Source organism: Peromyscus californicus, unplaced genomic scaffold (assembly GCF_007827085.1).
Source record: "Peromyscus californicus insignis strain IS unplaced genomic scaffold, ASM782708v3 Scaffold_17__1_contigs__length_78620276, whole genome shotgun sequence".
Lineage (NCBI taxonomy): Eukaryota > Metazoa > Chordata > Mammalia > Rodentia > Cricetidae > Peromyscus > Peromyscus californicus.
The window spans coordinates 4,553,067-4,567,361 of NW_026294469.1; the positions used below are offsets into that span (position 1 = coordinate 4,553,067).

The window sequence follows — 14,295 nt, forward strand, 5'->3', positions numbered from 1 at the left end:
GTACAATGTGACCTGGTAGGATCTAAGACAGTGCAAGTAGACTGGGTTTGATTTCTTCCCATGCAGCATGATGAATCTCCTCCCGGCTGCATTTGGCCCTGTGTGCAAAGGTTAAATATGATTGAGGCTGTGCCTGGGATCTGCTTAGGTGCAGATTTCATATCCAAGGGTGCAGACAATTAGATTTCTTTTTCTTTATTTCTTTTTTTTAATGGTAAGAGTAACTAGAAAAAGAAAACACACAAATACACTCATAGCTGATGGTAAACTGAATTTATTTCCTCTTGGAAAACAATTCCAGTAATCTCCAGGTTCAGACCGCAGAGTAAACATTGAGAACAGTAACATACAGGTTAGTTCAACTGATTCAAGAATTTGGCTGTGTGAAATCATTAAGGAAAACCTTGAACACTCAAAGCTTCAAATGTAGCCAGGAAAAAAACAAACAAACCCTTGACAGTCTACTAACAACTATTGCATATATGACGAGACTGCCTGTCACACTGCAAGGCTTACAAATATATACGGGCTGGATCCAGACGTGGCGTTCTGTCCTGTGAGAGTGTCTCTTCACGGTGCACGAGAGTTTCCAGCAATAAAAAATAGTCTTGAGTTTTAATCGTTGATATACCAAAAGAGAAATTCTAGGCTTAAGTGTAAATAAAAGGAAGTCCAACCATAGTCACACGATAACAGTTCTTTTAAGTTCTGTCTTCCTTGAAAACATTTTCTCTTAAGCCATTTTGTTCACTTTGAAAATCTTGCCTGAATAGGGCCCAAGTCCACTCGTCTTTATAAGACCATTTTAGCATCGATGACATAATACATGTGCAACACTTTATATACAAGGAGTCTATCTGGTGCTCAAAAGTTCCAACACATGAACATCCAACAGTTTTGATAATACAAGTTGTATGATACAATACAATGCTTCTGAAGAATATACATTAACAATGTAAGTTTCGTGCAAAGAGTAAAACATGTTCCCTTTTTGTGCCACAAAAGTCCTTCTCCTTGAGAGGCTGTACTTGAACTAACTGCTGTGTTGGGTCATCGTATGATTCTGTAGAGAAAAAAAAGAGGGAGAAAGCTTCAGTGATATTCTTCCCATTGGAATGAGCATAGATACATTAGGTACCCAATGACGTGAACTGTCATGTTTCAGGACAGGGATGGATGGATGCGTTGATTCCATGCTGGACCAGGGAGGTTCACATAGGCTGAACTGTCTGGGTGGAAGAGGCAGAGTCAGGATGCTCTGTGAGGGGAGGTGTTGGAAGTACCCTACCTTTTCTCTGTCTACCATGCCTCCTCCAAATACTCTCCCACCCTGTACCACCTCTACTGATCAAAACACAACCCATGTTCAATGTCCAGGGTACCACTGTTATAACAGTTTCTTGATCTGCATATCATGCCTGTTTTTGAAACATGCTTTGTTCTAATCTCTCTTAGACGGTGAATGTTGACAGTCGAGGCTCTAGCCAACCTCAAATGTGGATATTGAAGAATAGAGCTAACAGCCGATGACTGTTGGTTAGGAAGCACCTTGTGAAGGTGGAGTTGGACCTGTGGCCATGCTGTGGCTATGTAGGAGATCCCAGCAGCTTGCTTTAACTCCCCTGCCCTGGGTGTTAGTGTTTCTCCCAAGGCTCCTGGGCAGCATTAGACAGTTTGATACTCCTCACACTAGGCATACTATGTGTCCTTTCATTGATTAGATAACTTCTTTCCAAATTTTGATGGGGCAACTGGGACAGCTGTCCAACCGAGGCCCAACATACAGGCCTGGAGGAGCCAAAATGTGTTGCCATTCTCCAGCTCCAAGCATGGTGCTAAGGAAGGTCTAGTTTCTACAGAGGTTGGCTGAAGGCCTCCAGGTTTTGAATGGAGACTGAGCCTTGCAGGCTGCCTGAGCTCTCCTCTCTGACTTCCCCAAGCAGTTCTGCCCAGATCATTCACACTCCACTCACTCCTTCTGATCAGAATTCTGAAGCCTAGCTTGATACAGGACTACTTCCTGCCTCCCCTTAAGCTTAAAGCACATTTCCGTTCTCTGACTTCCCAAAGCCCTCTGTGCGGCTCGTGGTGCCCTTGTCTTTATAGGCTCGCCTTGTGGCCTTCTGCTGGTAATTCTGCTGGGCCTTCATGTGTTCCCACCTTCATGAGAACCTGTGGAATGCTGATATCAGCACCAGACACAGCTCACAGCACTCAGGAGAGAGGACCTGACCTGGATATGGGATATGGGAAGAAGAATGGTTCCTGCCTTGAGCTCATCATCGTTCTCTCGGTCTAAAGAAGAAAGGCACATGGCAGTTCAGTGATATGACCAAAAGGAACGGAAAGGAACCCAGAAATGCCATGGACTTTCCTAGGCCTGCCTCAGCAGCAGGGGAGGCTGTGCAGCGTCAGGGGCACCCAGCTGATGTTTTCACTGAGGTGACTCCAGGACCTTGCCACGGTGAAGGCAATAAAGCAAGAGCGTGCATGCAGGTCTTTGTCTGACTGGCTATGATCTTCCAGAGGGTTCTGAAGCAAGAGTACTGTGTGTAGCTACAGATGAGAGACACTTTGGGCAGTATTATGAGGAATTTTTAAACATCACTAAAAAATGTTCAGATGTGGCCTTACAGGTGAAAAGGAGCTAAACGAGTATCTGAAACCGAACACTTTTTTTCGAGATCTCTGCTGCCTTTATCATCCCTGAGGATGGCTGGCCAGCCACTTGTTCAGAGAGATAGGCTGCATGGCCAAGGGCTGGGTAGTTGACACTTCCTGACTGGGCCTGGTAGACCAGCCAGGGAGTGGGGAGCCATGGGAGGGTCCTAGCTCCCCTTCCTTGTCGCAGATTTAGCTTTCTGTTGATGGAGTTGGACAGTGGGAATAGGTCCCTTCCTACCATGACAATGACTGTGTGGTGAACAGTTACAGCTGAGGAGTGAGATTCCAGCATAGCACACACTGGGCTGGAGCCCAGACTGCAAAACACTTGAAACACCTCACTAGTGGCAAGGCAGCTTTGTTTTATTCTACCCTTATGTAAAACTCCTTTGCTCCGTTCTCTTCAAAAGATGGCTTTCTCTCTAGTAGTACCGGCCTCAAAGTGCATTTAAGAGTAAACTATTTTTATGCCAACTCTTTTGTCTGGGTATTGATTTTGAATATGTCTGGGAGGTGTTTTTCTGAAGGCATATTAAAAATACTGATGGGAACAAAAAACTTTCCTGTTTTCTCAGAGATCAACACAGCTCTGATTAGAGGTTTACAAGCATTAAAAAGTTAAAACCCTAAACTACACGGCTCCTGTTGTTATCTCCAAGTCAAACGTGGTTTCACAGACAGGTCTGAACTAAACACAAAGCAAAAAACTTACAGAGAATTATGAAATGAAATAAACACAAGAAGCCACGACACTAATAGCTAATGATGAGGTGCTGCAGCTGCCTTTTTAGTACTTTGATTTTCCTGAAAATAATGTTTAAAAAAGAAATAACTTAATGGTCTGGTCTTACCTGTATCATTTTATTTTTAAGTTTCCTAATGTGGCTCAAACTCACCCATCTTGTTTTTTTTTCTTATTTCCTCACAACCGACACAGGTACAGATCTAGTTTTTAACAATCACACTAAATATTTACACATCTTTCTATATATGTGGATATATTTTAATCACATTATTGCAACAGACTGAAGTCACTGCTACCAAGGACTTGAAGGTTGAGAGAAGCAGATAAAACAAGTTCATGAAGGGGGCAAGAGCAGGCTTGGGAAACACAAGCTTATACCAAGTCAAGATCCACGGATATGTCTCCTCAACAGAAAGGATAGTGAAAAACCAGGTTCTGTTGTGTGCAGACACCTGCCATGTGAAGATCCTTCCCCTTCACTGTATTAGAACCGTTATATTGCTGAGATCAAGTGCCTGACAAAAGTTGCTTCAGGAAGGAAGGTTTATTTTGGCTCCCAGTTTGTGGAGACAGTCTGTCATGACAGTCGGGATGCCATCGGCTGGTTACGTGGTCAGGAGGCAGTAAGCAATGAATACTTGTGGTTAGCTTGCTTTCTCCTTTTTATCCCACCCAGGATCTCAGCCCATGGAATGGTGCTGCCAACAGTTTATGTGGGTCTTCTCAACTTAACTAACCTAATCTAGATAATGCCTCATAAGCATGCCCAGAAGCTAACCTAATCTAGATACTCATTCACAGGTGTGCCCAGGCACTTGCATCCTAGGCGATTCTAGACTCTGTCAAGTTGACAATCAATATATACCATCACACTCATTTTCCCTTTTTTTTTTTTTTTTTTTTTTTTTTGGTTTTTCAAGACAGGGTTTCTCTGTGTAGCTTTGCGCCTTTCCTGGAACTCACTTGGTAGTCCAGGCTGGCCTCGAACTCACAGAGATCCGCCTGCCTCTGCCTCCCGAGTGCTGGGATTAAAGGCGTGCGCCACCACTGCCCGGCTCATTTTCCCTTTTTTGGCTCCAGCCCAATTAAGGGTCTCTTCCATTCCTGGCTGCCCCCCCACCCCGGCCCCCACCCCCGCCAGCAATTCTCATGGTGGGAAGGAGGCATATCCCCAGAGGTCCATGGGAAATGGGCATATTTTTGTTGGGTCAGGGGAAGAAAATTCCAGATGTTTCTGATACCCTCTCAAGGGACTTCCTTTGAGGATCCCTGGGATGTTTCTGCTTCCTGCACATGTGCCCTATTCCAAGTCCCCTGAAAGGACAAACAGCCTGATGTAGACGGATGGATGGTGTGTCTGAGGCACACATTCATTCAGTTGTCTTGTAGGTGTGGGTGAGAACAGACACAAAGTCACAGTCTCCAGATGTGGCCTTCAGATGTCCCTTTGGATGGGAAACAATCTTTCCACGGGAGTGCTCAGTGATTTTTGTGTTTTTAAGAAATCATAGACATCATTTGCTGGGACAGGCTGCCAAGAAACAAGTGGACAGACAAAATGTAGACAGCAGAAGCTGGAAGCAGAGAGGACCACACGACCGAGGCAGCCCTGAGACACCAAGGACGCGATGCTCAAAAAGCAGGAAAGCAGGAAGCACCACTGCCTGCCCGCCTTCCCCCAGCAGCACCTCGGGCACAGAGTTTTGAGCTCTTTAGGTCTGAAGGAAACCACTTCACTAGAACAAAGCAGTGGGTAATCTCACCAATTTTACACAGCAATTCACAGTCCCCAAAGCACTTTAATGCAATGACAGGTTATGAGAAAAAATATCTGTTCCAATGAAGGCAAAGTGTTTTACATAATCGAGAGGAACATCAGAGCAACATTGGTGGAGGTGGGGGGCGAAGACAGAAAAGGAGGTGGAAGAGAAGAAAACTTGTGCAATCCCACAGAGAGCCATATTCTACTCTGCAAAAAGCCATCTCCTGGAGACCCCATGTCTAAGGAACTGAAAATTGAAAACCATTAATCCCAGTTATGAACAGTTGTTTTACACGAGGGGGGTTTGTGTTAAAAAAAAATCAAACCCACAACATACCTTAAAGCCTAAGAGAAGATCTATGTAGGTCTGCTATGCTAACAGTGAGGTTCTGAGAACACTCTCTTCACTGTAAAGGGCCTGGTTTGGAAGGAGTGTGTGCGTTCTTTCTTTTCTTTCTTTTTTTTTTTCTCCTGTAAATGTGAAATAAACTTAGAAGCTAAAAAACAGACGAGAGCCTTAAAAATTCACCCTAGCACTATGTATTTCTTCTAAAATGTGAGATGCCTTCCATTTTATAAGACTGGAATTCTCATTTTAGGCTTGGCATCCTAACAAGTGATTAATTCAGCCTCGTCTTTAGGAGGGCTGACCACATTTGCTGGTCAAACGATTTAATCCTATTTTAAATGCACTCCAAGGAAAATATTTTTTAAATGAAAATAAAAACCCATGATCCCCTGAAACTGTTCACCTTGCAATTTTGAAGTGATCCAATTTTCCTCAAATCTTGATGGGAATTTGAATTTCTAACCTAGAACCATGATAAAAGTTAAGATTTGAAGGGGGTACAGATAGGAAATCTAGTTTCTCAGGATTAAAAAATTCCATTTCCACCCAAAAAGGGGTGCCCCCAGATTGTCTGGACTTTTCCAGTTCTCAGCAAACATGGCCCCTCTGGCCTGCGCTTTGTGAACACCACCGAAATGTTCAGTGGCAGCAGCATTCAAAGCTGCATTGGAACAGGGGCTGTGTAAAAAAAAAATTCTGTTGGTTCAAAGATGTAAATCTTTTTTTTTCTTTAAAGCATGACTTGTCTATTTATAGACGCTTCTGCCAACACAAATATAGACAAGCTCTAAGAGGTGAGAGAGAACCAGTGTGCTATTTAAAAAGGAATGAAGAGGAAGAACGAGACAGAAAAGGAGGAGCTTCCCACTCACCCACTGCGCCCTCAGTTTACACTGTGGCTGGACTCAGTTTAAATGAGATGCTTCCAAACTGATGGAATCAGGGCTTAAAAACAAAGCAAGGCAGGAAAAAAAAAACCACAGGAATATAAAGATGAAGTGTGGCTGTGTCTCTCAACAGATGGTAACAGTGCTGTGGTAACATGTTGGTTTTCTTCCCTTTAGTTGAAGAACACAAACATCCGCAATCAATCTCCCCTGATTAACTAATTATATTACCCTTCCTTTTATCACTTGGGTTGGCCGTTTATCTGTAAACACAGAGGCTAATCAGTACGCTCTCTGTTTTCTCAGAAGCACATTCCGGTTCACACTCGGTTGCAAGCATTCTTTCCAGGCTGTAGACTGAATTCTACATCACTGTCCACCTTTAAGCGCCCCTGCTTTCCCATTATTTATTTATTTATTTTTAAACAAAAGCAATTGGTTTCCAACAGTCTGGATAATAAGTCTTTTTGACCTGCCTTCTTCTTTGACCCAGAAGGTCACCCCTGTGCTCGGGCACAGAGCTGACTTAAGAAATACCTCCAAGTCGTACATTTCATCTCCTGCCCACTCAAAATAGAGCTTCCTTTAAATGTGTCTGTACGGGGTCCCTGAAGGCTAAAGAGGCTTCCCTGTAGTGGGCAATGGAGGGACAGAAGCCTCTGCCTTTATTAATGAATGCAGGCCATTATGAGTCTGGCTGGCTCCTTCCCTGTTCCCAGAAGCATATACTGTACGTGACTTAAAATGCTAGAATATTGACACAAAGCGAGCTGGGCACCTCTAAGGAAAATTACTCCTTGGATATAATGTAGGCTCGTAACAGCTATTAGAGTACAAAATCAAACCCTCTGGGATCAGACTGACATATACCGCATTCTACCTAGTCCTCCAACATTAGAAGAATTTCTTTCTGAAGGCATTCCAAGGACAGCATTAAACTGACTTTTGTAGCAACCTGCAACAGCTTTTTGGCTTAGAGCTTTTAGTACTAAATCTCTGGTTTGAATCAATATAAGTACTATATCTTCTACATTAATCAATACATTTGGTTCAATACATGTTCTATTAAATTATACTTTCTAATCAAGAGTTTTACATTTTTACCCTCTCTCTTTTTCATTTCCAACTTCTTCTCTGGAAGTAAAATAGTTTGAAAGTGTATACAGGGAGTGATGACAGGATGCTGGTCTATTGACCCTGGACGATGGTGGAAAAAAATAGTCACAAAGGCAAAGGGTGGACCTCAAGCATTTTAATAAGGTCAACAGGAGAGGAATGTTAATAAAGAAATGCTTTCAGAGTCCACACAATCAGAGACGTTCTCATACCTCCAAATCTGAATGAATAGAATCCCCATAACCCTGGCACTAGCACCAAGAACGTTCTAAGAATTGCATCAAAGACCCGAATCAACCAGCATTCCATCCACACCCATTTGCAAAGCAGTCACTACATGTCCTGTCAGGGGAAATTCTGCACAATTGTGTTTTCATAGACTCTACCTGGGAAACATCAGGAACATGTTTGTGGACATGTCTATTTTTATGAGATATGTTCCATGATGTTCTTTTATGCAGTGTCTTATTTTCCCTTAGTGATTTGATGACCAAAACAGAAAGTAAAAATGACAACCAATGTGCATATATAGTAGATTTCCTATGTCCAGGAAAGTTGACCCGTGATTTTCACATTTGAAGTTCACTAGAACCCTTCCACTGCAGCATAGAACCCACCTATCGTGATCTGCATCTGCTCTCTAAGGCCACAGACTTTGCATTTCGGATCATGTTTGCAGCCACAGAATTTCCCTCTTTATTGTATTCATATGGCCCCGTCATCACCATGAACTTGCAGAGACACTGATGCATTTTCTTTTGACATTTAGCAGTTCACATGGGCTTGATATCTCAGAGCACTTTCTGGGTGACATTAAATTATATATTAAAACAAAAGTGAAATGGAATCACGAGAAAAATATATGCTATGTCAGACAGAAAAAGACAGTCACACTAGAGTTTGTTTCCCCCACAAGGAGAGAATTGTTTTATAAACTTTAGACTTTAGGCTAGTTTTTCAAACAATTCTGGCATTAAAGTTTCTATTGTATTTTTCATAGGAAAAGAGTTAGCATTCCATTAAAGCCTACTGAAGGACACAGTGCTGGTCCGTCTTTGGATGTTAGTGTTGATGAACCTAGAAAGCATGAGTTGTGCTGATTCTACTGTATGCACGGAACAGTGAGTTCATGAGCTGGCACCCAGAAGTGTGACCAGGAAGCTGGAGGGAACCGCTGGAGGGGATGCAGTGTGCTCTTTCTGACTGTTGTACAGAACAGGAAGCTGGAGGGAACCGCTGGAGGGGATGCAGTGTACTCTTTCTGACTGTTGTACGGAACAGGAAGCTGGAGGGAACCATTGGAGGGGATGCAGTGTACTCTTTCTGACTGCTGTGGAAAACAGATGCCATTCCTGCACTGGATTTCAAAGAACAGCATGTAGGTGCAGAGGATTCCAAAAGGTGAACATGAGCTTGCCTTCCTACAGGTCTCCCCAGCCTCAGTGTTGCTGGCATCAGGTGATAGAAAGCTGTGGTTTTCCTGAGCACTATAGGAGGTGTACTGGTCTCTACCGTAACGTGTGTCCCCAGATATTACCACATATCCTCTGGTGAGACAAATCACTCTTACTTAGGAACCGCTGCCTTATGGTACTTGGAAAACATTTGTGCATGAATAAATGAAGGGTTGGAGATAAGGAAAATTTAGTATTGAATTATATTTAAATTTCAACAAGAAAGAACTGGTCCACAGGCAAAGGAGAAATACAGAAATGCTGGTCTATGGTGTGTCAGATACCATGAGGGGATGCTGTCATCTCTATAAAGTTCATGCTTGAGAACCACACAATCAAGTTACAAAAATAGAATCACAAGAAAATTCCATAATGTTTTACATTTTTGATCTTGTATTGGTCTGCATGCATAGCTAACCTCTCCTGGTGTGACCCACAGGCCACAGGCTGGACATTCCTTGCTGCAGTGTGGAGCAGAGGCCACCAGGAGTCCCTGCTATTGATCCGTCTATGCACGGACAGGCTTATGAGTTGTGATCAAGTTGGAGGTTTTGATTATTTCTGTATGGGAAATAGACTGAGCTTGCCACTATGTGCTAGAGTGTGCTAGTCAGTCTGTGAGATATGTCTGCCACCTTACAAAAATAATTTGTGTCCTACAAAGAGACACATAGATACTACACAGGACTGTACTGCATGGCTTTTAAAAATAACGTCACAGGATGAATGTGGGTAATTATCCAGAAATTCTGCAGAGAGTCCTTGGAGATATAAGTTGCCTTTTTTTGTGGGTAGGACCAAATCTCTCCAGAAATGTCCACTAACTCATCTATTTACTCTCCTAAGGATGGTCCACCTCAGGTCAAGGAAACAATAGTGCTCAGGGATGCTCACATTGTAACAGTGTCCAAAGTGACTCAGAAATTAAGCTCTGAAAATTACTATTTAGGGTGTGGAAATGAATGTCTACTTGGAAAGAACCCCAGAGGCACCACTACCAATTTGCTGGCCTATGTTTACTGGCAGGAATGATTGTATCTGGATATAATATAGTATAGAACAAAAGTGTAGTCTCCTAATTGGGAAGGACCAAAGAGACAGTGTTGGATGGGCATCTCTGTTGAGATGAAGGATGTTCCTGGCCATAGTTCATACAATCTACCAGGAGAGACAGAGTTCAAAGGAAACAGAACAAGGACCCTCTGCCTTCTGTGAGGGGCTGTAAGCCAACTTAGAGAATCCACACGTGTCTGGAGCTGGAGGAAGTAAGGAGGGCAGGAACTCAGGCAAAACTGAGTGCCATGGGGCAGAAGACAGATCTCATAGCTATCACAGGATCTGGTGGGCTGAAGATACATGAAGGTCATGCAGACAGGTGAGGCATCAGTTTGGAAAGGGCTATGTTCATCAAATTACAGTTTTTTTTGTTTGTTTTCAGAAAGGGTCTCATGTAACTCAGGCTGGTCTCAAACTTACTATTTAGCTGAGGTGATACACTGATCTTCCTGCCTCTGCCTCCCAAGTTCTGGGATTACTGCATGAGCTCACATTTTGCCCTTTCTTTAAAACAAACAAACAAAATAAATAAACAAACAGCAATATTTAACCATCTGGAAAATTTCACAGTGGTTTATAATGTAGCAAGAATACTCAGCTAATTACCTGGGCCTTAGTTTAATGTGAGTCTTCAGAAGCGAAGACTAATTATTTAAATAATGCAACTTCTAAGTTGGAACATATAATTCCCAGTATTTTGACAATTAAACAGTATAGAGAAATAAAACAAGCCACTTCAAAAGGCCAAATTATATTTCTGGGCTACATATAAGCAATGTTAATATGGTAACAATTCCTTTTTCCAGGAAGACCTTAAAAAGAATAGTAAAATTTCGGTTTTAAGCATATTTCTAACTGTTTTGCACACTGGAAAGACTTGGAAATTCTCCTCTTTGGAGGGCTGAAGATATTGATGTCTTGGGGGTAAATGCGTGCCTTCCAAGTGTCAGTTCTCAAGTTCAATACCCCAACCTCTGCAGAACCCAGCTGTGTTAGCACATGTCTGTCCCCCCAGGGCCATCTCAAATGAGCAAGGCAGCAGGCAAGAACCAATACCCTACGTTACTCTCTGACCCCCAAATATGCACTGTGCCATGGAAGTACCTTTCTGTCTGTCTCTGTCTCTCTGTCTCTATAACACAACACAATAAAGCATTTTATAAAAAAGAAGAAAGAAAGAAATTTTTCCCTGTGGAACTCACAACAATCTGCATTGAGATTCACAGAAAGTTCCAGATTGGAAGAACAGGCTCAATGAAGTAAGGTGGCCACTGGGAAATATGTTAAAAGTATGAAGTTGATTTTTCTTTTTTTTTTTACAATCAATCAACAAATTGAGCAACCTACTTAACTGCAAGGAGCCAATAGTAAATTGCAGTCATACTATACAGAGCAGAAAGGAGAGGGCCAGGTCATGATGATTCTGCCCCAGACCCGGAACTACAGTCTCAGTGTGCTGGGGGACAGAAGGCTTTGACAGGCAATACTCTCTCATATGATATTCAGGGATTAAGTCAGCTCTTCCCAGACAGATGTGTCCAGGCGCCAGTTGTTGCTAGGCCTTAGTTTTTTCCACTGTAATGTTTAATTTATCACACTGGTGCTTTCTAAACCAGAACATCTGTAAACAAGCTTAAGAATGACCTCCTTCCGATTCTACATCCGTGAGCAGTGCCCCTTCTTCGTGCTTTAATTTTAATACCTTAAAGATAAATAACTCTGCGCAAGGAAGAGGGGAGAGGAAAGGCTTGTCTGACGCTGCTGTGTTAATCTTGGGCGAATACAAATTTCTTTTCTGCCAGGCTCTGGGGTGCACACCACTGATTCTCCATGCTAAAGCTGTATTCAGGCATCTCTTTCCCAGACAAACACAATTAAACAAACTTCTGCTAAACATTAACAGGCTTGTGTAGTAATTAGCAACAAATAATGGGTGCTTAGAATGATATTGCTAGAAATACCCTCTTATAAGCAATACAGATAGGTGGCTCCCTCCTCCTCTTCGATTTTGAATCCTGGAAGGTTTTTTTTTTTTTTAATTTGAATTTTTTTTTAAAGGGAACTTAGTGAAATAAATCCTAGTCACTCTCCTTGGCTCAAGATCTTTTAATTAGTTTGTTTGTTTTTGTTTTAGGTTTTTTTGAGACAGGGTTTCTCTGTGTAACTGTTCTGGAACTCACTCTGTAGCCCAGGCTGGCCTGGAACTCATCGAGATCCACCTGCCTCTGCCTCCCGAGTGCTGGGATTAAAGGGGTGCGCCACCACTGCAGACTTAGCTCAAGATCTTATAGTTGGGCTGTCCTGTGGGCAGCTGCCATGTTCCTCCTGCTGGTTGCAGCACTCCTGTGTGTGGGATCCACTGTGATTTAGTTGGGAACTGAAGGGTGTGGGAGCCAGGCATTGATTTAAAAACTGACTGGCAGCCTTAGGATTTAAACTCTGGTCCATCAGACTCAAAAGGTCATCTGATTAGAATGGGAAAGGCACCCGGCACTTGTGATTTATATTCAAAGGGTAACCTTTGTGAGGAGAAGGAGCCTCTTTCTGCCGTTCAACCTGATAGGACAGGGGTCCCTCTCAACTGAATTCCAATAATTATAAAAATGGAATTCACTGAACTTGGAGGAAGTCATTCCCCACCCCGTGTGTGTGTGTGTGTGTGTGTGTGTGTGTGTGTGTGTGAGTGTGTGTGTGTGCAGAAGTCAGAAAGGGACATCAGGTGCTCTGTTTTTTTTTTTTAATTCCCTGCCCTATTCCTTTGAGACAGCCTCTCACTGACCCAGGAGCACCCCATTCTTTTCAGTCAGGTTGTCAGGCCTGCAAGCCCAGGTGATCCTCAAATCTCCCCATCCCACACACGGGTTACAGGTGCACAGGCATGTACCCAGCTTTAACACGGGTGTGGAGGATCTGAACTCAGGCCATCAGGCTAGCACAGCAAGTGCTCTTACCAGGAGGCCATATTTGTTTTTAATTATCTCACGGTCACATTCTCCAGGCATGAGTCAAACACACTATAATTCATTAAAGATAACAGAGAACCTGTTGCCTATCATCGTCAACCGAATAATTGTCTGCTAGGCCAAAATTTAGCACATTGATTGATATCATCAAGCAGTGTTGAACACGAGCCACACCCTGGGATCAGGTGTGCCCGTTCACATTTCCACGCCTTAGCAGCATTTGCTGTGTGGAGAACTGAGTTATATTCATGCATGGGCCCCACATCTGAAAGCCCCACTGCCTCTTTAGATCTCTCTGCCCCTCTGGAACAGTCTGAGATGGGGATACTACTTGAGGAAGCCCCCAAGGAGGCTTTGTTTGAGATTGTGAGAAAATTCCTTGAAAGTGCAAACACGTCATTGCCCCTGTACAATACGTAGCTATCTTCCACTTGAAATAAAAACTCCTCTTTAGGAAGGTCTGCTTATGTCCCCCTCGCCGGCCTGCCTCTCTTCCCCCTTTCCTGTCTATTTTAATCTGCTGCCGACGGCTTCAGGACCCCTCTGGAAGACTCCCTCTCTGTGTCTTCTAAACTCATCTTTGTTCATCAGGAGCTCACACAGGCACCAAGAGAAGAGAGCAGGTGTGTCGGGAGTCCACGTGCGGGTCAGAGGAGAGCTCGGTGGAGTTGCTTCTCACCTTCCATCGTGTGGATTCCCCACGGAGGGAACTCCTCTGGTCATCAGGCTTGGCTGGTGGCAAGCACCCTTTCCTACTGAGCTACCTGGCCAGCTCTGCCTTTCTGCTCCTCTATGGAAGCCTGTTACATTATGTTCATTCTCTCTCTCTTGCACACCATTTCCTCCTAGGGTATTTCAGGTCTTAAAGTGGCAGAGGTACCCCCTCCACCTCCCTCCACCAAGGAGACCTGTGTCGCTTAAGAACCCCACACGTGAGATTCCCACTGCCTTCCCACTTTCAGGACACCTTTCCTGCTTTGCTTCCTGGTCTCTTTGCGACAGTTTCCTCACCCCTTCAAGTACTCTGAGCTACCAGAGAGACAGCCCTTTAGTCCCCCCACACAGAGGTGTGCTGTAACTATGGTGAGAGCAATCTATAACCCTCACATCCTTATACAATTTGCTCCTCCAAGTTAATTTGAATTCATTACAATAAAGCAGTATAATTAAAAAAAGCACTCTTTAATGTGAAGTATTTAACATGATCCTGGAAGAATGACAGTCTCCACTAGCAGAGGGCCAGGCGGCAGGCATGGTGCACACTCACGTAAATTCAAAGGTGAGCCGGAAACAAGTACA

At 43.4% G+C, this 14,295-nt stretch overlaps 1 protein-coding gene across 4 annotated transcripts in view; it reads right to left on the reverse strand.

The window, feature by feature from the left end:
• Positions 1–256: 256 nt before the first annotated feature.
• Positions 257–14,295, reverse strand: part of Znf521 (zinc finger protein 521) — a 296,890-nt gene continuing 282,851 nt past the window's right edge. For all 4 annotated transcript variants that reach the window (XM_052741578.1, XM_052741577.1, XM_052741575.1 and 1 more), the window contains one exon: positions 257–1,063. In XM_052741578.1, the coding sequence (XP_052597538.1) occupies positions 1,034–1,063 (30 nt within the window). In that variant the 3' untranslated portion in view covers positions 257–1,033. The remainder of the gene's footprint in view (positions 1,064–14,295) is intronic.